This window comes from Onychostoma macrolepis, chromosome 11 (assembly GCF_012432095.1).
Source record: "Onychostoma macrolepis isolate SWU-2019 chromosome 11, ASM1243209v1, whole genome shotgun sequence".
Taxonomy (NCBI): domain Eukaryota; kingdom Metazoa; phylum Chordata; class Actinopteri; order Cypriniformes; family Cyprinidae; genus Onychostoma; species Onychostoma macrolepis.
In genome coordinates, this window is record NC_081165.1 from 28,534,111 (window position 1) to 28,557,748 (window position 23,638).

Here is a 23,638-nt window from a genome sequence, read left to right on the forward strand (position 1 = left end):
GCGTGTGCGGAACTGAGTGTGAGTTAGTGAGTGTGTCTGTGTCTGTGTCCCTCAGGGCGTCTCGTTCGTCTTCAGATTCAGCGGAGCCAAATGCCGCTGGGGTTTCCTTCTCCGTATCCATGACCAGCGTGTAGATCATGTTATGGTCGCTGCCTGCATCTTCACAGCGGGAAGCGTCACCATCTGAGTGAGATCAGCAGCGACAGCTGTCAATCAGCAGTCAGAGATGCGCATGGCTGCAGGGAGCTGCGCTTTACTGCGCAAAGAACCTTCCTGTCAGGAGAGATCAGTGCATGATGTGCAGAGATGAAGCCAACCAACCCTGATCCTTCACTCACCATCAACTAACCACTGTTTAACTACAGTACTTGCAGTAAAACCATAGTACTAATTGATGAAGTCACAATGAATCAGAAATAGCAACAGATCTGTTCTTTCATTCATTTAGTACTCTTAAATTCCACCTTTGCAAGATCATGCTCATCTGCATACACTTTTGACAGCCATGCCCACATCTCAACATCCAATCAACAAGTGATGCACAGAACCAAGCCCCGCCCTGCATTTGTTCTTTTTTTCTAATCCATTTCACTCAGAAGTACCTCACCATTCAAAAGAAAAGTCTGGCAGGATGAGATATTAACTCACAATTCGGAGAAAAAAAGTTGCAATTCTAAGAAAAAAGTTAAAACTTCAAGATATAAACTTGCAATTCTGAGAAAAAAAAAAGTAAAAATTTCAAGATATAAAACTCGCAACTCTGAGAAAAAAAGTTAAAACCGCCAGATATAAACTTGCAATTCTGAGAAAAATAAAAGTTACAATTTTAAGATACAAAACTCACAATTCTGAGAAAAAAAGTTAAAACTTCAAGATATAAAACTTGCAATTCTGAGAAAAGTAAAAGTTTAAATTTCAAGATACAAAACTCGCAATTCTGAGAAAAAAAGTTAAAACCGCAAGATATAAACTTGCAATTCTGAGAAAAATAAAAGTTACAATTTTAAGATACAAAACTCGCAATTCTGAGAAAAAAAATTTAAAACTGCAAGATATTATCTCGCAATTCTGAGAAAATAAGTTAAAACTGCAAGACAAACTTGCAATTAAGAGAAAAAGTAATAGAACTGCAAGATATTAGAAGTTTACATTTCACAATTCTGTTTTTCTGTTTCATGGAATTCAAATAAAAAAGGAAACTGTGACTTCTCTTCTCAGAATTATATCTCGCAATTCTTTTTCTCTCAGAAGTCTGAGAAAAAGATCACAATTTCCATTTAAATTTTTTAATTTAGTGTTGGAAATGGGCTTCTACACCATAATCGAATGACACCGAAAGTCTCGCACATTCAAATGAAAAATGGCTGCGTTGCTTTTACGTTAAAAATACGGTAGAAATATTAGGACTCATTTTTAGCCAAACTCATTTTTAGGGCACCTCCTGTGCTTTATTGTGATGATCCCCTCATGCATATTTTTGACATGCCAGTCAAGTTGAATGAATCAATATTAATTAAAAAGTCATTAAGCGCTCATCTTTTAATGAATTAGAGGCGTTGTTGATCCAAACGCACCTGAACGCGGGCTGCTTTTCAATAACAGATCTGTGTGGTTAGGTTCATTAGTATTCGTAGCGTAGCCACCGTTTCTACAGACATCAAGAAGTCCTTCGTAAGACTCTCACATCATCTACACGCCCCTGAATGTCAAGAGCTTCCCCTGATAGCATACATACTGTACATCACGGAGATGTCTATTTGATGTCTGCATTTACATCAGGAAGATGTATTTTTTAGAGTGTTTGCTCATCTGCAATACGTCCTATCAGATGTCAAATAGACGTCTATTAGATGTCTTTAAGATGTTTATGAATGTATGTAAAACTGACATCTTACAGACATCTGTCAGATGTTTGTACACAGCTGATGCTTTCCAGATCAAGTGATCGCACCCTAAATAGCACATATACATCTACAAGATGTCTGTCAGATGTCAGTTTTACATACATTCATAAACATCTTAAAGACATCTAATAGACGTCTATTTGACATCTGATATAGGAAACAACATTTTTTGGAGCAAACATTTAAAAAAATACATCTTCCAGATGTAAATGCAGACATTAAATGTGACCCTGGAGCACAGAAGCAGTCATAAGCAGCACAGGTATATTTGTAGCAATAGCCAACAATACATTGTATGGGTCAAAATTATACATTTTTCTTTTATGCCAAAAATCATTAGGATATTAAGTAAAGATCATGTTCCATAAAGATATTTTGTTAATTATCTACAGTAAATATATCAAAACTTAATTTTTGATTAGTAATATGCATTGCTAAGAACTTCATTTGAACAACTTTAAAGGTGATTTTCTCAATATTTAGATTTTTTTTGCACCCTCAGATTCCAGATTTTCAAATAGTTGTATCTCAGACAAATATTGTCCAACAAACCATACATCAATGGAAAGATTATTTATTCAGATTTCAGATGATATATTTCTCAAATATTGACCTTGTTTTGCGGTCCAGGGTCACAAATAGACATCTCCGTGATGTACGCATGCTATCAGGGACCTGACGCCTCCTTTGTGTGAAAGCCGTTAATCCGGCGGTAATTTCAGTGTTTGCGATATGAGCGGAATACAGAAAGCGCGGGAACGCTGTGTGTGGGCGCCTTTCTCTCTCTCTCTCTCTCTCTCTCTTTTTCCGCGCCAAATGAGCCCCTTAAGAAAAACCGTCAATCTGTGGATTTGGCATCCGTCTCTGTCTAATCACGGTGACAGAAATCGTCGTCCGCGCTTCGCCTGGATTCCTTTTCAGACAGAACTGATTCATGTATTTGGGTATTTTTAATAAATCTGAGGGGATTTGAGGGAGAAAGCCAATGAGTGTCGGTACGCTCCGGCGGGCACAGAGAGGCATATTGTGCCCACGCCGCGGGACTTTAATTAACTTATTAAAAGAGGCAGACGGGTGAAGTTTGGCTCGCTCGAACTTTCTGTCAGGAAGCGCGAAGGTTTCCCGCGTTTCGCCCTGAGGTGAGGCGCTCGCGCGATGGCAGACAGACGGTAGAAACGAACGCCGGACAGATGAGTGAGACAGCAGCTGCTGTGTGGATCTGTCTGTATATTTAGCACACAGGCATGAACACTATTCAGACACATTCTCCCTCAGCTGCTCACTAAAACACGAGCACATGATGATTATAAACATGCTCCGATATGAACCAAAAACATATGATCGGGTGGACAAGCGAGCGTTCCTGTTAAACTATGAAAATGTTATTTTTGAATGTTCTCTGAACGTTCAAAATGTAAATGTTTAAAATATATACAGCGGTGGCCAAAATGATTAATTAGAATAGTATTTTCAGCAGCTAAAAATGGTTTTTAAGTCAGTCTTTTACTGTAGTGTGTCAGTATGGATCAAATATGATTTGCTACTCAACAAAAAACACATTTTTTAATGGTATCTTGTCTAAAGGTTCAATTTCATTCAAGAAAAAATAATAATAATAATCATTTCTCTTATTATTATTTCATATGTCAGGCTTTACGGGGTTAATAGTCATGTTCTTCAAACACTGCTGAGACTTTTGTATGTAAATGGTGGACAAAAAAAAAACCCTGAATCTTTTTGATATATAATTCATGAGAAAGGGAATTTCGAGTATGCTCTCCTGACTTTGGATAAACATACTGGAGGTTCTTTGATAATCCGTTTTAAGCTGATGCTGGATTCTGATCCGCATGGAGAGCATCTGTGCTGAGGGATGCGTGACCTCTGACCTCTGACCTGAAGCATCATCTGCTGCTGTATCACAGACAGACACTCAAAAATCCTAAAGGGATGCTAATGGAAATTCAATCATAATTTTGTACCAATCCTAATAGAATCCTGTTTTGTTGCTTTTTTAAATTTTTGATAATTTTTTAGAAATTTGTTTTGAACATTTGTCGTTTTTATTAGTGTTTGTTTGTTTTTTAATATTTCTATTTAGGTTTAATTTATTTTTATTTCAGGTTTAGTTTTATTTCTATTTCATTTAATCTAATATTTATATTTTATTCTGTTTTAAGTTCATTTCAATTAACAAAAATGGTTTTAATAGTTTTCATTTTAGTTATCACAAATAAACCTGGTTCCAGTAAGATCTAATGCAACCAAATTGTGCGTTGCAATTTTGACAAGTTGATTAAAAAATGAAATTTAAAAAATGATATACTAATTAAATAAATAATTCTGTTGTTTTTGTTCAAATAATGCAAAATATTTGGTTTTATGCAGTGTATTTAGAATTTAAAATTAATATATTTCTCTCTTTGTTTAAGTGACAATGTTACATAAACTGCTATAAATTCACAATTATGGTACCATGGTAATTTGTAGGAAGGATTTTATTTTATTTTATTAACTTCTACATGCATGCAAACTATCAGTGTTGTGTGACGTGTCTATATAAACACACACACACACACACACACACAGCTAACCCACATTCAGCCTTCTGTCTACAGGAACTGATGCAATAAGAGCGCTCCGTTGCAAACCCCGCCCTCGCTGCATCCGCCGCGCTGATTGGTTAGGCGCCACAGCATCTCGTCTCTCATTGGTCCGTTCGCGCGTCACTCAGAGCGCCGTCCCGCTGCACATGGAGGGAAGGAAGCCACGTTGACATCAATTAGTGTTTTTACAGCTTGATAAACTAGAACACCGAACCGAATCTTCCGTTCACCGTGAGTCTCGGCGGAGGTGAGAAAATGTTCCGTTTCCTGAGATGATGAAATTTTTAGACAATCATGATAATAATGTATCAGGCTGCAGCATTAGGAATTATTATTCTGATTACACTAACAATAACAACATATCTGGAGTGCATTATATTGTGTATGATAACAATATTACTGTAGTTGCAAGTGGTCTTGATGTTGCAATGTAGCAAATAATATGATTGTAATCGCTGCTACAATGTAACAAATAATTGACGTAGGTGCAGTTGATGTTGCAGGTGTATTGTAATTTTTAAAGTTTTCCTCCAGCTTTATAATGACACAGGTTCTGTTTTAACACTGCATCAGGGCCAAGGTCTGGTTTTGATTTCGAATGAATGCATGAACTGAATAAGTGTATTTTTTTTTTTTTAATGCAATTCAAAGTTGCTTTGGATGAAATGATGTTTGATTTTATTTTTTATTCCTGTCGTGTCTTGTCAGGTGTGTGGTCATCATCAGGATGAGTGTGGGCTTCATCGGAGCGGGTCAGCTGGCACATGCCCTGGTCAAGGGCTTCACAGCGGCAGGTCAGAACCGGGTCAAGATGACCATACTCTAACACTAACTAACGAACTTTAGTCTCTCGGCTGATCAGGACTGTGTTTACTTACACTACTGGCCAAAAACTGGAAAGAGTCTCTTCTGCTCACCAGGGCTGCATTTATTTAATCAATAAATACTGTAAAAATTATAAAATATTATTATAATTTAAAACAGCAGCTTTCTATGTGAATATGTGTTAAACTGTAATTTATTTCTGTGATGCGCAGCTGTATTTTCAGCATCATTACTGCAGTCTTCAGTGTCACATGATCTTCAGAAATCATTCTGATTCTCATTCTCATGAAACCATGATATTATGTTAAAGTCTAGAGTCATCTTAAAATACATTATTAATCTAGGACGCATTAAATTGATCAAAAATTCCAGTAAAGACATTTATAATGTTATAAAATATTTATTTATCTAATAAATGCTGTTCTTTTGAACTTTCTATTCATCTATGAATCACGGTTTCCACAAAAATATTGTGCAGCACGACTGTTTTCAACATTGATAATAATCAGAAATGTTTGTTGAGCAGCAAATCAGCATATTAGAATGATTTCTGAAGATCATGTGACGCTGAAGACTGCAGTAATGATGCTGAAAATACAGCTGCGCATCACAGAAATAAATTACAGTTTAACACATATTCACATAGAAAACAGCTGTTTTAAATTATAATAATATTTCACAATTTTTACAGTATTTTTGATCAAATAAACGCAGCCTCGGTGAGCAGAAGAGCATATCTTTTGACCAGCAGTGTACGTCATATTTCTGTGATTCATGCAGGAACCGGTTCACAGTGTCCACGTCTGTCAAGCTCCAAAAATAACAAACCACACAATTAAAGTGTCATAGTTGTATTTATTCCACGTCTTGTTATTTTTGGTTTCTGAATCTGTCCACTACTCATATTTCATCCTCATATGTGACCCTGCAGCACAAAAGCAGTCATAAGCAGCACAGGTATATTTGTAGCAATAGCCAACAATACATTGTATGGGTCAAAATTATCCATTTTTCTTTTATGCCAAAAATCATTAGGATATTAAGATCATGTTCCATGAAGATATTTTGTAAATTTCCTACCGTAAATATATCAACTTCATTTTTGATTAGTAATATGCATTGCTAAGAACTTCATTTGAACAACTTTAAAGGAGATTTTCTCAATATTTAGATTTTTTTGCACCCTCAGATTCCAGATTTTCAAATAGTTGTATCTCAGACAAATATTGTCCGATCCTAACAAACCATACATCAATGGAAAGATTATTTATTCAGCTTTCAGATGATGTATAAATCTCAATTTCAGAAAATTTACCCTTTATGACTGGTTTTGTGCTCCAGGGTCACATTTGTCTGTTTTTCAGGTGTAATTGCTGCGAATAGAATCACAGCGAGTTCACCGGACACAGATCTGCCAACAGTCTCCGGTCTACGGGTGTGTAAAGCTGAACTCGTGCGTGTGCGTGTGTGTGTGTGTGTGTGGAGTTGTCTACCGTTTATAGTATAATAAATTCCTTATCTTCCTTGATGTTTTCTCAGAAAATGGGCATCAATTTCACTACGAGCAATAAAGAAGCGGCGCACAAGAGCGACGTTCTGTTCCTGGCCGTCAAACCTCACATCATCCCGTTCGTTCTGGATGAAATCGGTCCAGATATCGAGGACCGTCATCTGATCGTCTCCTGCGCCGCTGGAGTCACTATCAGCTCCATTGAGAAGGTGCGAAACACGCTACTTAAACATCAGGACGATTACTTTAATAATACACTGAATGCTGTTGATGATGCTATTAACAACTCGTTTAGTTCTCTACACACACGTGGGTTTAAAGAAATAGTTCACGCAAAAATAAACAATAGCTGTAAATGTGCTCACCCTTATAGGCCGCCCGAGATCAGGATGAGTGTTTCTTCATCAGGTTTGTAGAAATGTGTCTCAGCAATGGATGCTCTGCAGTGAATGGGTGCCGTCAGAATGAGAGTCTGATAAAAACATCACAATAATCCACAGCACTCCAGTCCATCAGTTAACATCTGGAGAAGACAAAAGCTGAAACATCCAGCATTAAGACGAGTCCATAATCCATAATAACGCTTCCTCCAGTGAAGAAGTGTTCTGGTCTGAATCAGGAGAGAAATCTGCAGATCAAGCAGCGTTTACAAGACAAAACCGCTCTAAACACATATGTGGCTGGATTTTGATGCGAGAGACAACAGCAGATGCACTTTTTCACTGGAGGAAGCGTTATTATGGATTATGAACTCTATGGTATTTTAGTTAAAAAGATCTTAATGCTGGATGTGTTTCAGCTTTTGTCTTCTCCAGATGTTAACTGATGGACTGGAGTGCTGTGGATTATTGTGATGTTTTTATCAGACTCTCATTCTGACGGCACCCATTCACTGCAGAGCATCCATTGCTGAGACACTGATGCAGAGACACATTTCTACAAACCTGATGAAGAAACACTCATCCTGATCTTGAATGAGTCATTTTCAGTAAATGTTCATTTTTAGGTGAACTATTCCTCTAATATGAATATGATTGACATGATCTGGATTATTTGGCAGTGATTGTGACTCGTGTGAAAGTCTGCTGTGTTGTTGTTGTTGTTGTTTTTCTGCACTAACCTGTTGTAACCTGTCATAAACTCGCATAACACACACATTCCATCTCGTTAATTATGCTGACGCTCGTCTCTCCCTCAGGTTATGTATTTTTCTCTTTTATCAAACACATGAGCGTTTCTTTCTCTGTATTGTTGGACGAAGCTCTGAATCCCAAAGGAAACAATTATATGGTGTGATTAAATTTTTTTTATTTTTATTATTTCAGTCAGTGTGTGTGTATTATTGACCGCTGCTCGTTCAGCTTTTGTTCTCTGCACTCTTTGTTTTGATTGTTTCTCTTATTTTCTCCTTCTGAGTAAATGCAGTTTCTTCATCCCGTGATTGTTTTGCATGGAGTTCTGGAAGTAGAAATAATTCATTTAGAGGTTTTTAACCGTAAAGAAGGAAACCGTCAGGACAGGCATGTCACGATCTGAGGCTGTAAAGTGCACAAAAATTAGTACAGAGTCCTGTTTGTTTGAATTTTTATAGTTTTTATTTTTGTATTTCATGTTTTCACTTTAATTTGAGTTAAAATCAATTACTAATTTTAAATTTAAATTAAATTACAGCCCCCCCCAACCGACCTTTTTATATATATATATATTAGTCTTTTTAATTGTAGTATTATTATTGTTATTAATATTAATTATTATTTTTAAGGTTATTTTAGTATCTAAACTCAGTTTATTTCAGCTAGTTGTGAAGGTAGTGTTTTAAGATGACTGAGATACTATTATAGTTTTGTTTAATATTTTGAATTGGGTTTTATTTTTATATTTTCTGCTTTAACTTAAGTTTAAAGTTTGTCATTTTGTTGTATTTCTTTGTCATTTGTATTAATCATAGTTTTTCTGTTTTTAAATAAATAGTTATTAACGCAGATGAATAATTGTGTGTGTGTGTGTGTGTGTAGAAGCTGCTTCAGCACCGCGCGGCTCCTAAAGTGATGCGCTGCATGACGAACACGCCGGTGGTGGTGCGCGAGGGAGCGACGGTGTACGCCACAGGAACTCACGCAGACGTAGAGGACGGGAAGCTCCTGGAGCAGCTGATGGCCAGCGTGGGCTTCTGCACCGAGGTGGAGGAGGACCTGATCGACGCCGTGACGGGCCTCAGCGGCAGCGGACCTGCTTACGTGAGCGTTTATCCCAGAAACCACTGCAACAACATACTGCACTGCTTTTAATGTAGATGGACTACCACTCAAAAGTTTGGAATAAATCAAATGTTTAAATTTTTAAAATTTCAATATGAAAGTAGCCCTGCTCCTGACATGGTGTTAAAAATAAACAAGCAATAGCTGTGTGTCTAGAGATGATGTGAAGCACTTTATGCATGGCGTGTGTTTGTCAGGCGTTCACGGCTCTTGATGCTCTCGCTGACGGCGGGGTGAAGATGGGGTTGCCACGGCGACTGGCGGTCAGACTGGGAGCTCAAGCTTTACTGGTACATCACGTCACATGACTCTCGCAGTGCATGATGCAAACATTACACACACTCTTCATTTATTACTAGGGATGTAATGAAATTATCAGTATTGTGTTATTGCGATAGCAAAACTGTCTGGATATTATCGTGGTCACATGACGATATGAAACTATTCGTCTTCCAGGCAAAAAGTGTAGTTTTTAAAATATATTTAAACATCTTATTCTAACATGAAAGGTGTGTAAAGTTGTGTTTTGGGTCATGATGCTTTGGCGCAGTATCTGTGAAAGGAACTCAAAGCGAAAGCACAATATTCTTCATCAAGTCTGTTTTAAAGCGAAGCTGCTTGGTTCAGACGATCAGCTGGTGATCCGGTGTTTTCCGCGTCTCAGAACGGCTCCGTTCACACTGAATGAATGCAGTCGACTCCTTTATTACACGTTCTGTGAGTTTAGCGCGCGTCACCAGTTCTGCTTTATTTCAGCGGCAGATGATTACAGCGTTTCACTAGATTTGTAGCGAGACGTGTTTTTCTGCCGGTTTTCACTGAAGCTGGAGTTTCCTTCAAAATAAAAGCTTAAAGCGCAGCTTGAATTACTGACAGCGAGCGGCTTAAATGCAGTCCAAACTCAACATATCTCTTTCAAGTGCAGAAATTAGGAAGAAGTATTGTATTTCCCTTCAGTAGCGTAAAGCAGAAATAATATACCTATGAAATATTCATTTTCGTTTATTTTACAGTGCAGCTGTTTTACTATATGTGGCTATTACTGTTATTGTTATTATTTTTAGTATTATATTCTAATTTATTTGGCTTCCAAATTTAAACTGAGACAGTATTTCACAAATTAAAAGAGGCTTGAGTCTCCTTTAAAGTTCAGCTACGAGTCAATTCACTGACTTTTTTCTGACTTAAGTTAAGAACACGTGTTGCAGCTCTTCATTCTGAACTCTCAAAGTGCATTAGATGGAATAATTTAACTTTTAAAATGAACACCATTGTCTTTTTTTTTTTTTTTTTTTTTATGTATCGTGGGCTTCATATCGCGATATCGTATCGTGAAATTTTGATAACCTTACATCCCTATTTATTACAGAACTGTATGCTCTCTCTGTGGTGTTTCTCCTTCAGTGCTGTGCATGTTTAAAGCGTGTAGCATTGGTACTCTTTATTCTGTCTTAGGGAGCAGCTAAGATGCTTCTGGACTCGGAGCAGCACCCTGGACAGCTGAAGACAACGTCTGCTCACCGGGTGGCGCTACCATCCACGCACTGCACTTTCTGGAGAGCGGAGGCTTCCGGAGTCTCCTCATCAACGCCGTGGAGGCCTCCTGCATCCGGACCAGGTGACCACAGCTGCTCAACCCTAACAAGGGCAAAACCAGACATCAGATTAATTCATTTATTGCTGTTTTCCATCTTATTGGGACTCAAATAATACAATTTCATGTTTTGTTTAGTTTTTTTCTAAACTTGACTCTTATATTTGATTGTAATGTTAGTATGCGTCGCTCCTTGGGGTATAAATTAACTGAAAACATAACACTTGTTTATCAATGCTTGTTACAACAAGGTTGTAATTCCTGAACACTTTGGAATACAGAAAGACCTAAGGTTGGTCTCTCTTTAAAGAAGACACGCAAAAAGTGAAAGCATTTTAAAAAAAAGTATGTATAAAAAGTTATAGAAGTTTAGGTTTACAATAATGTAGTATACTATATATTTTTTATTTTATATAAAATGTTTCACTCTAAAATTGCTATAAAATCAAAGCCATGTCTAACCAAGCTATGTTCCAAATTTGAAGTTGACATCAAAAATTGTGGTTCCTGTGAGACTTTCTTTGGGCGCTATACCAAAAATAACCACTGGGCTACACCCAAACCAATTGTGCAAGTTCTCCCACTTAAAAAGATGAGAGAGGCCTGTAATTTTCATCATAGGTATACCTCAACTATGAGAGACAAAATGAGGGGGGAAAAAAATCCAGAAAATCACATTGTAGGATTTTTAAAGAATTAATTTGCAAATTATGGTGGAAAATAAGTATTTGGTCAATAACAAAATTTCATCTCAATACTTTGTTATATACCCTTTGTTGGCAATGACAGAGGTCAAACGTTTTCTGTAAGTCTTCACAAGGTTTTCACACACTGTTGCTGGTATTTTGGCCCATTCCTCCATGCAGATCTCCTCTAGAGCAGTAATGTTTTGGGGCTGTCGCTGGGCAACAGCGGGTTGAGATCTGGACACTGGCTCGGCCACTCCAGGACCTTGAAATGCTTCTTACGAAGCCACTCCTTCGTTGCCCGGGCGGTGTGTTTGGGATCATTGTCATGCTGAAAGACCCAGCCACGTTTCATCTTCAATGCCCTTGCTGATGGAAGGAGGTTTTCACTCAAAATCTCACGATACATGGCCCCATTCATTCTTTCGTTTACACGGATCAGTCGTCCTGGTCCCTTTGCAGAAAAACAGCCCCAAAGCATGATGTTTCCACCCCCATGCTTCACAGTAGGTATGCTGTTCTTGGATGCAACTCAGCATTCTTTGAGTTTTTAGCAAAAAGTTCTATTTTGGTTTCATCTGACCATATGACATTCTCCCAATCCTCTTCTGGATCATCCAAATGCTCTCTAGCAAACTTCAGACGGGCCGGACATGTACTGGCTTAAGCAGGGGACACGCCTGGCGCTGCAGGATTTGAGTCCCTGGCGGCGCAGTGTGTTACTGATGGTAGCCTTTGTTACTTTGGTCCCAGCTCTCTGCAGGTCATTCACTAGGTCCCCCCGTGTGGTTCTGGGATTTTTGCTCACAGTTCTTGTGATCATTTTGACCCCACGGGGTGAGATCTTGCGTGGAGCCCCAGATCGAGGGAGATTATCAGTGGTCTTGTATGTCTTCCATTTTCTAATAATTGCTCCCACAGTTGATTTCTTCACACCAAGCTGCTTACCTATTGCAGATTCAGTCTTCCCAGCCTGGTGCAGGTCTACAATTGTGTTTCTGGTGTCCTTTGACAGCTCTTTGGTCTTGGCCATGGTGGAGTTTGGAGTTGGACTGTTTGAGGTTGTGGACAGGTGTCTTTTATACTGATAACGAGTTCAAACAGATGCCATTAATACAGGTAACGAGTGGAGGACAGAGGAGCCTCTTAAAGAAGAAGTTACAGGTCTGTGAGAGCCAGAAATCTTGCTTGTTTGTAGGTGACCAAATACTTATTTTACCGAGGAATTTACCAATTAATTCTTTAAAAATCCTACAATGTGATTTTCTGGATTTTTTTTTCTCATTTTGTCTCTCATAGTTGAGGTATACCTATGATGAAAATTACAGGCCTCTCTCATCTTTTTAAGTGGGAGAACTTGCACAATTGGTGGCTGACTAAATACTTTTTTGCCCCACTGTATGTATGTGTATATATATATATATATCATCATATATCAAAGATCATGGGTTCGATTCCCAGGAAAGCAAGAGCTGATAAAATGTAAAACTGTAACTTGAATGCAATGTAAGTCGCTTTGGATAAAAGCGTCTGCCAAATGCATAAATGTAAATGTAAATATATATATATATATATATATATATATATATATAATATTTATTTATTTATTTTTCTTGATTTATGTCCCTAAAAGAGCGACGTATCCCCAGAGACACACAATCATTTAGAGATGATTACAAAATAATTAAGCATTTAATTCATAAAATTTCAATGATTTAAAGCTAATGCTGAATAACAGCTTGTTAAACAGGTAAGTCCCCTCCAACATGTGTAAATTTGAACTAGATCAACGTTTATCGGAGTGTGAGTATATTTCTCTACTACAGGTGGTCGTGCTGATTTAAATGCTTCCTGTGAGCTAAACAAAGAATGGAGGAACAAAGTCACCTCATCTAAATATTCACAGCAAACACCCTTTCAACATGAAACCAAGAAATGAGACCTACACTTTCACTGCTTCTCCCCACAGCTTCTCAAATGTTTTCATCCCCCAGGATACATTGCCCCTTTTAGGGTTTAATACAGGTTTCTGTTGGGTCGTGATGAGTGGTTCGTGTTGGTAAGAGGGCGATTAATCAGCTGACGCTGCTGGGATCGTTTGAATTGGCTGATTAACACGCGTGCCAAAAGCTGATGGCCTTATGGATCATGCATGTTTGTTAATGAGTTTTGAGGAGATATTGAGTGAAATAAGTGTTCAATTACTGTCATGCTGTTTACTGTCAGAAAACAATTGCAAATAATTTACCTTTAGGGTACAGCAGTCTGTACAGCCTTAAAATTTTGTTTTTTTCCACTTTAGTTTTTCTGGATTTAGTTTGGTTGAATTAACAGTTAAACAATTTCTTTTTTTTTTTTTTTTCCTTTTTTTTTTTTTTGTAACCAAAAGCATGTCTAATGAATTAAAATGATTAAACTTGTACAGTTTAACAACAATTTGTCATTTTAGCAACAATTAAATTTCTAGGGCCTTATGAAATCCATTTAATTTTTTCCCCCAAAAAAAATTTTTCTCCACTTTTATGTTTTCTGGATTCAGTTTTAATGGTTAAATGAGAATTTTAGTTATTAAAAAAGCATTTCTAGTGCATTGAACATATGAAATGTATACAGTTTATCAAATTTTAGAGCCCTATGAAAAATCTCGATGAAATCCGTTTTATTTTTTCCAAATTCTTTTTTTAAAATTTTCTGGAATCCATTTGAATGGTTTAATTCAATTTTAACAATCAAAAAGCATGTCAGATCAATTGAATTTTGTATAACTTTACTAGCTTTATAACTGATTATGCTTTTTACAATAATGGGGCCCTATGAAGTGTTTTATTTTTTTAAAAATTGTTTTAATTTTTAATCAAATTAATTCATTACTTTAACAGTTTAATTAATCTTTTAACATGTAATCAAATGAAAATTCAACGATTTTTTCAAAGTGCTGCACAACAGAGGTTTACTGTTAAAATGAAAACATGAATGACATTTGTAGTAATAATAATAATAATAATTATTATTATTATTTGAGAAGTACATTCTTCTGTGCAATGGTAATATTTCTGTCTCAAGTTATAATGTGTATTTTGGTAGGTTTTACTGAAGACCTTTGATTTAAAAACTGGTCCGATAAACAGAAAGCAAAATGTGCATATTAGTACTTTAGAATAGTAATATTTTTTTTAACGATATGCACATTTTAGTACTAAATAAGGTAGAAAGACACCCCATTGTCAGTTCTTCCCCTGTTGTTAGTCACTCACCCCCTCCTGTGTTCCTCCTCACAGGGAGCTGCAGTTTCTGGCCGATCAGGAGAAGATCTCGCCCGCTGCCATCAAGAAGACGACGCTGGATAAAGTGCTGCAGCAGCCGGGCGTCTCGTCCACATCAGTCGCCACCAAGAGCAGAGTGAACCTGTTCAACAACAGGACCGGCGTCAAGAAGTAGACAGACACACACACACACACACACACACACAGGACAATACAAGAACTGTGCCCTCCATCCATACACACACATGCACCTTCAGATTGAAATGCATTATGGGTCTGTGCTTGTGCTGACAGTGCCTCCTGTTACGCTGGTACAGTATTACACCGGGAAACACAAGTCATAAAGAGTGTTAACATTATTATTTGCACCTTCATATCTATGAAGTCCATGACAATTCAAAGGGAATAATGTAAATGGTTTCCAAACAGGTTTTTATGTAAATGGTCACTTTGTGCTAGGAATAAACTGAATACATAACACACGTTTTGCATACATGAACTGTCAGACTTGTTGATTTTGCTTATCAAGATATCAGAACACCCTATAGCACCTCCTTAGCAACAACTCAAATCACCCTATAGCAACCCCCTAACAACAACTGAAAACACCCTGGCAACAACTCACCACACCCTATGGCAATGCCCTGGCAACAACTCAAATCACCCTATAGCAACACCTTAACAACAACTCAAAACCCCATAGCAACCTCCTGGCAACAACTCACCACACCCTATAGCAACGCCCTTCTAAACAGGTTTTTATGTCATTGGTCATTGTGTTCCGGGATGAAACTGACTGTGTTGGACACATGAACTTTCTGACCTGTTTATTTTCTTTGATTAACAGGATATCACAACTTCTCTGAGCTGTTACAGGAAGTGATGTTATAGAATAGCGACTTTTATTTTGCTGCTTTTTTTTTTGCTTTTAAATTGGATTTATTCTCTTGATTTCTTTTGAATATGTTACCTGTAAGTTCTTTCTGAAACATTTTATCAGGATTTATTGCAGACCTGGACACTCGTATATACTTGTTTGTTCTTTTTAAAATTCTTAAAAATAATGAATGTCAAACAGCCAAAGTGTTTTGTAAGCTGATTATCAGGTGTGAAGCATCTTTCTGTTTGTCTGTTCTGTGTATTTCTATTGCAGAAATATGAAAACTGCATAAACGGTTCTGAAAGTTAAAGAAAAGCTGTGCTTTTGCTTACGCTTGTGGTTTTATTTCCGTTGGCTTCATTGATGAACTGTGTTCCTGATGAGCGAGAACATTGTTGCATTTGTTCCAGACATGTAATTAAAGAGGGAGCGAACTATGAATAATTAATGTTTCTTTAAGCAAATTAACTGAAGGTTTTTCTCTGAAAGCCATTACTCAACTACAGGAGAACAAACACACGGCGGCACGCCGCCCTTCAGGTGCTGAACGCTGAAACCTCCAGCATTGCGAAAGCTTTCTCAGTAGTCGCTTCTTCCTTGTGCTTTACTGTAAACCGTTTCTCCATATGATTGCGAAAGGATTTCTTTCATTGAAGAGTTCAGTTTTTTGTGAGTCTAGTTAATCATCACTAGCACTAGTTCTGATGGTTATGTACTGAAAGATTGCACTTGATCAGATGCACCATTTTCATCTGCGAACCCATAAAACAGGTGAAGAAATCCCACAGGTAAGTTTTAGAAATGCTAAAAACAGACACCTTAGCAACTGCATGGCAATGTGTTAAAAAGTAACTCTTAATACCCTAGCAACAGTAAAACATCCTAGCAACCCTATAGCAATGCGCTGGCAACAACATAGGAATGCCCTGGTAACAACTCAAAACACCCTAGCAACAACCTAACAACAACTCAAAACACCCTAGAAATGCCCTGGTAACAACTCAAAACAACCTACAGCAACGCCCTGGTAAAAACTCAACACACCCTAGCAACAACCTAACAACAACTCAAAACACCCTAGAAATGCCCTGGTAACAACCTAACAACAACTCAACACCCTAGAAATGCCCTGGCAACAACCTAACAACTCAAAACACCCTAGCAACAACCTAACAACAACTCAAAACACCCTAGAAATGCCCTGGTAACAACTCAAAACACCCTAGCAACAACCTAACAACAACTCAAAACACCCTAGAAATGCCCTGGTAACAACTCAAAACAACCTACAGCAACGCCTGGTAAAACTCAACACACCCTAGCAACAACCTGGCAACAACTCAAAACACCCTAGAAATGCCTGGTAAAACTCAACACACCCTAGCAACAACCTAACAACAACTCAAAACACCCTAGAAATGCCCTGGTAACAACTCAAAACACCCTAGCAACAACCTAACAACAACTCAAAACACCCTAGAAATGCCCTGGTAACAACTCAAAACACCCTAGAAATGCCCTGGTAACAACTCAAAACACCCTAGAAATGCCCTGGTAACAACTCCAAACACCCTAGAAATGCCCTGGTAACAACTCAAAACACCCTAGCAACAACCTAACAACAACTCAAAACACCCTAGAAATGCCCTGGTAACAACTCAAAACACCCTAGAAATGCCCTGGTAAAAACTCAACACACCCTAGCAACAACCTAACAACAACTCAAAACACCCTAGAAATGCCCTGGTAACAACTCAAAACACCCTAGCAACAACCTAACAACAACTCAAAACACCCTAGAAATGCCCTGGTAACAACTCAAAACACCCTAGCAACAACCTAACAACTCAAAACACCCTAGAAATGCCTGGTAACAACTCAACACACCCTAGCAACAACCTAACAACAACTCAAAACACCCTAGAAATGCCCTGGCAACAACCTAACAACTCAAAACACCCTAGAAATGCCTGGTAACAACTCAAAACACCCTAGCAACACTCTGACAACTCAAAACAATGTGTAGAAATACCCTGGCAACAACCTAACAACAACTCAAAAACCTCATAGCAATGCCCTGGCAACAACTCAAAACACCCTAGCAACAACCTAACAACAACTCAAAACACCCTAGAAATGCCCTGGTAACAACAACTCAAAACACCCTAGAAATGCCTGGTAAAACTCAACACACCCTAGCAACAACCTAACAACAACTCAAAACACCCTAGAAATGCCCTGGTAACAACTCAACACCCTAGCAACAACCTAACAACAACTCAAAACACCCTGGCAACAACTCAAAACACCCTAGCAACAATCTAACAACAACTCAAAACACCCTAGCAACAACCTGGCAACAACTCAAAACACCCTAGAAATGCCCTGGTGACAACTCAAAACACCCTAGCAACACTGACAACTCAAAACAACCCACAGCAACGCCCTGGTAAAACTCAACACACCCTAGCAACAACCTGGCAACAACTCAAAACACCCTAGAAATGCCCTGGTAACAACTCAAAACACCCTAGCAACAACCTAACAACAACTCAAAACACCCTAGAAATGCCCTGGTAAAACTCAACACACCCTAGCAACGCCCTGGTAACAACAACTCAAAACACCCTAGCAAATGCCCTGGTAACAACTCAAAACACCCTAGCAACAACCTAACAACTCAAAACACCCTAGAAATGCCCTGGTAAAACTCAACACACCCTAGCAACAATCTAACAACAACTCAAAACACCCTAGAAATGCCCTGGTAAAACTCAAAACACCCTAGCAACACTCTGACAACTCAAAACAATGTGTAGAAATACCCTGGCAACAACTCAAAAAAACCTCATAGCAATGCCCTGGCAACAACTCAAAACACCCTAGCAACGCCCTGGTAACAACTCAAAACACCCTAGCAACAACCTAACAACAACTCAAAACACCCTACAGCAATGCCCTGGTAACAACTCAAAACACCCTAGCAACACTCTGACAACTCAAAACAATGTGTAGAAATACCCTGGCAACAACTCAAAAAACCTCATAGCAATGCCTTGGCAACAATTCAAGACACCCTAGCAACGCTCTTGACAACCTTGCACAACAATTTAATATCAGTGGTGAGTTAGGTAAGGCAAACTTTTTTTAGCATATTTCATACACAGGTGCTTCATGTTAAAAATATGCAGAAGAAACATAAAAGTTGTTAAAAAAAAATAGAGATTTATTCAAATGTATTAAAAATCAGAGTCCGCAGAGGCGCATGCAGCTGTAGTTGTGTGAATGTTGTGCATGCAGTTCTCGTGAGTTCTGGACCTGCAGCTCTGAGTCAGTCGGGCTGATGTGAGGAACGCTGGAGGCTCAGGCTATTTCTAGAGCTGCATTGTGTAGATGTTTCTCTGCTCAGCTGGCATGGAGAGGAGTGTGTGTCACTCTGAAGACACACCGGTTTTAGAAGCGTCAGGGTCACTTCTGAAGCTGCTCTCACCTACGGGTCAAAGGTCATGCAGGGGAGACACCAACTCAGAGAAACACACGAAGATCTGCCTGAACAATACTGTAGAATAATCACAGATAACAAAAATGCCTTCTAACAGTATTTTGCTAATGTTCCCATTAAGTAACATCTGAATGTTACTTGAATATTTAAAATGTTTTAGTTTATGCAACTTTTAAAGAAACACTCCATTGTATAATTTTGCAAACATTAAGGGAACGTTATTTATGAATGTTCTCTGAATGCTTATTTTAAAAATTTTAAATGTATCATTTTGCAAACGCAAATGTTACTTTTGAATGTTCTCAATGTTCTAAAAGAAGTGATAACATTTAAAAAACATTAGACGCACATCCAACTAAAACATTTTAGGGAAAAAAAAAAAAAACGTTCCAGGAATGATGTATAATAAATGTGCTAAAGTTTTGAGAACATTGTTAAAGACCAGATCACAAACGTTCTATTAATGTCACTGGAAGAACGTTTGTTAACACAACTTTGAGAGAACCAGGACGTTTAGCCAAGATGATGGTGTTTGTGATGAAGGGTTTAAAGACCTTCTCCACGTGATCCTGATGGTTTCGTTCTGTATTGCAGCCACAATGATCAAATGACACACATCGATATGAAAACATCAACATTTAGAAAGATGAGAAGACCTCATGAAAGCCTTCCGCTCTTTATGAACATCCTCTTTATTTGCTTGTCATTGTGTAAAAAGTCTATTAATGTTGAAGTGTCTGAGTCTGACCGGAGCAGATTCTTGATACAACGCAGGCATTTTCATTTTTACAGCGTTTCAGAGTTGGAGTTGATTTCTGTTCCTCCGTGTGTCTTCACGTCCGCGCGCAGGGACAGCGGGATTAGTTCCAGAGCTGCTCTTGTGTTTGTGTTTCTGACGGCTGCTGTTTATTTGTGTCTGATTGGAAGTTGAGGAGGCGCTAAAGAGTTCCATAATCCTCCTTTTATTCCAGAGGTTCTTCCTCGGTCGGCCCACCGCTCTCAAACGCTGATAAGTCAAACGAATCTTACGCTCCTGTTATTCCTCTGGAAACATGCAGGACGTCGTTCATCATTTTCTGATGATATTCCACCAACACAATCAGCCGTTTTCACCATTCCTGAGTTGCTCAAACAAGTTTCTTTAAAAGAGCTTTTGCCCGTTGATAAACCATTTTTTACTGCTTCAGATTAGTTTTTGTAGTTTGAACAGGATTGTTCATCTGAAAGTAAAAATAATGACTTGCGTCGTGGTCCGTTCCTGACACTAAATTATCACGAGTAATATAAACTACTTTTATGTTGCTATTCTGTCTTTTTTTGAGATTGACAGCCCGTCTGCTTTTGTTGTACAGAAAATTACAGCGCGTATGAAATATAGGTTTTAAAACGAATATTCAGTATAAGGCTAACCCCAAAGAATGCAAGAATGTTGTGCTAACGTTCCAATTATGTTATGAAAATGTGAAAATATTATTATTTTATTTTATTTTTTTTGGTTATGCAAACCTTCCATTTTATCATTTTGCGAACATTATGGGAATGTTATTTTTGAATGTTTTCTGAACTTCATAACATTTAAAAAAAAAACATTTGACAAACATTCTACTACTTCAGCTAACAAAAATGTTTTATGAATGTTGTGCTAATGTTCCCTTTAAGTTATAGAAACATTATTTCTGAATGTAATCAAAATGTATAGATTTTTAAAAATGTTTCTTTGTGCTTATGCGAAATGTTAAAGGAACATTCCATTTGAGCATTTTTCAAGCATCATCGAAACGTTACTTTTGAATGTTCTGAAACAAGTAGTAACATTTAAGAAATTCTAGAAGAATGTCCAACTAGAATTTTCTAGGAAAACTATTTCATGAACCATGTATAAAGAACGTTTTGATAACGTTCTTATTAAGTTATAGAAACATTACTTCTTTGACTGTTCAAATGTTTATATTTTTGAATGTTTCAATTGTTCTGCGGTTAAGCGAACATTAAAGGAATTCCATCTAAGAATTCCATTTTAGGGACATGAATGTTACCTGAACATTCTGAAACAAGTAGAAACAATCAAAAAAAAAAAAAAAAATCTAGAACTAAAATTCTAAAAATCTGGAACTAGAACTAGGAAAATTGTTCCATGAACGACGTATAAAGAACTTTCTGCTCCTCCTATAAGTTACCGAAACGTTATTTCTGAATGTTCAAAAAGTACAAGTTTTTTAATGTTTCAATATGAACTAATTTTATGTTGCTTTTCTGTACTTTTTAAGCTTGACGGTCCATCAGTTTTGGTGTGCACAAAAGTGCAGCTCAGAAGAAATACGGGTTTAAAAACAACATATTTTGGGGAAACTATTGTGATACCAGTGCTGATTTCATCTAATTGACATCTGGCACAGAATCAACACGCATCTAGGCCGTCTTTCATGAGCGCTGTCTGGAAGTGTCCATTAGATACCACAAATCCATCTTGATGTTCACTCAAAACCACCTTACGTGCAGCAGATCTATTTCAGCTCTTTATTTGTGTCGGAGCTTCCGCAGCACTGAGATTCTCTGAAAAGAGCTGCTGGGAAGGAGTGTGAACAGAGAAGTGTGTTTGAACTGATATATTTTATCATTGCCGTACAGCTGGCGGCTGCAGACAGAAAGAGGAAGATGGGCTCTGGTTCTGACGGTTCGTCTAAACCGCAGTGAATCATCACATCAGCTTCCTCCTGAGGACCACAGCTCCAGTGTGAACTCAACGCTGCTTCACCTGAGATCTCCATCCTGGATCTTTTCTTTCATAAAATATACATATTTCAATTTGTTTTAAAGCACTGCAGTGCTGTTCTGATTAAGTGTTTCATGTTCTTGTGATTAAGGCAAGACACTCCAGGTGAATATCACTATAATTCCTTAGTTGATTGATTACAAACTTTTTTTGTATTACAAGTATTCTGAAAAGTTGTTTAAATATATGTTACCATGGACCACAAAACCAGTCATAATGTTCCATTTTTCACCTGAAAGCTGAATAAATAATCTTTCCATTGATGTATGGTTTGTTAGGATCGGACAATATTTGTCTGAGATGCAACTATTTGTAAATCTGGAATCTGAGGGTGCAAAAAAATCTAAATATTGAGAAAATCTTCTTTAAAGTTGTTCAAATTAAGTTCTTAGCAATGCATATTACTAATTAAAAAATTAAGTTTTGATATATTTATGGTAGGAAATTTACAAAATATCTTCACGGAACATGATCTTTACTTAATATCCTAATGATTTTTGGCGTAAAAGAGAAATGTATAATTTTGACCCATACAATGTATTGTTGGCTATTGCTACAAATATAGCTGTGCTGCTTATGACTGCTTCTGTGCTGCAGGGACACATATGCAAATGATGCATTATCTCATGAAATATGCACTGATTTGTATTCATTTCCAGAATATATATATAAGTCAGGTTCAAACTTCTTGTATGATTTTGTTGCCATATTAGAGGTTTTGGTGAATGTAAGTGCTGCTGAAATGGAGGAGAAAACTTTTAAAAAGATATTGATTGAAATTGAAATCTACAGGTGCAAACAGATTAAGTGCAATAAAATAAGCTGGTTAAACATGTATTTTGGCAAGACACTACAGGCAAAAACATTTCATGCACTGGTCAAATTTGAGATTTTGGGCTGATTGGCTTTTCATAACGTGTTGTTTCAGACTAGTGTAAAAAAAACATCCAAAATACATTATTTTGTTACACTTTATTTATTTGCGTCTATAGACTTGAATTCTGAAGGTTTATATTCTGAATATTCTGAATATTCTCTTATATTCTGAAGGTTTTTACTGAGGGGATTTTGGATTTCTCTTTTTATCAACTCCATAAATCAGAAAATACTGTTAACAGACAGAAAAAAATACATTTTCACCATGTTTTAGGACTAAAATGTTGTATAAATCATTGTGAATTAAATATGAACAAACCCCACAGTACAAACCTTCAGAATATAGAGAGGAACAAAACTGTAAAGTCTGGTGTATGTAAGTGCTGCTGAAGCGCAGGAGAAAACTTTTAAAGATATGTATTGACATTGAAATCTATAGACGCAAATAGATAAAATGCAATAAAATAAAAAAGTGTATTTTGGATGTTTTCTTTACACTAGTCTGAAACAACACATTATGAAAAGCCAATCAGCCCAAAATCTCAAAACTGACCAGTGCATTAATTTTTCTTTTTACATTTTTTTTTTTTGCTTGTAGCGATGATCTAAAATTATCTTAAATGTATTTAATTAGAATTAGTAATTAATAAATTACATTTATTTAAAAATATCCATAAGCTGAAATCATGAAGAATACTAATTCACCAAAGCAGCATAGTTTTCTTGAAAGGAGAAGCGCGCTCTTGTAACCATAGCAACAGCAGGCTCCAGCGCGTTTCCTCATCCGTGCTTTACCTTAGAAACAAATATACTCGCGTACATTTAAGTAACATTTTCAGTAGCACTTGTAAATATGTTGTGCTTAATGTGTTTTATATTAAAATGCAGGCTACATGTCTGAGCGCTCAGCATGCGCGTGTTCCTTTAAGAGTCGCGCTGGCGTTGCGTAGATCCTTCATGA

The 23,638-nt window shown here is 37.4% G+C and overlaps 1 protein-coding gene across 1 annotated transcript; it reads left to right on the top strand.

The window, feature by feature from the left end:
• The first annotated feature begins 4,493 nt into the window (after positions 1 to 4,493).
• pycr1b (pyrroline-5-carboxylate reductase 1b) lies at positions 4,494 to 15,974 on the top strand. Its single transcript, XM_058792100.1, is given in 9 exon segments — positions 4,494 to 4,757; positions 5,219 to 5,304; positions 6,700 to 6,770; positions 6,875 to 7,054; positions 8,861 to 9,082; positions 9,301 to 9,393; positions 10,559 to 10,604; positions 10,607 to 10,721; positions 14,662 to 15,974. Coding segments are annotated over 8 exon segments (954 nt in total). The 5' UTR covers positions 4,494 to 4,757; positions 5,219 to 5,237; the 3' UTR covers positions 14,822 to 15,974.
• Positions 15,975 to 23,638: the final 7,664 nt, after the last annotated feature.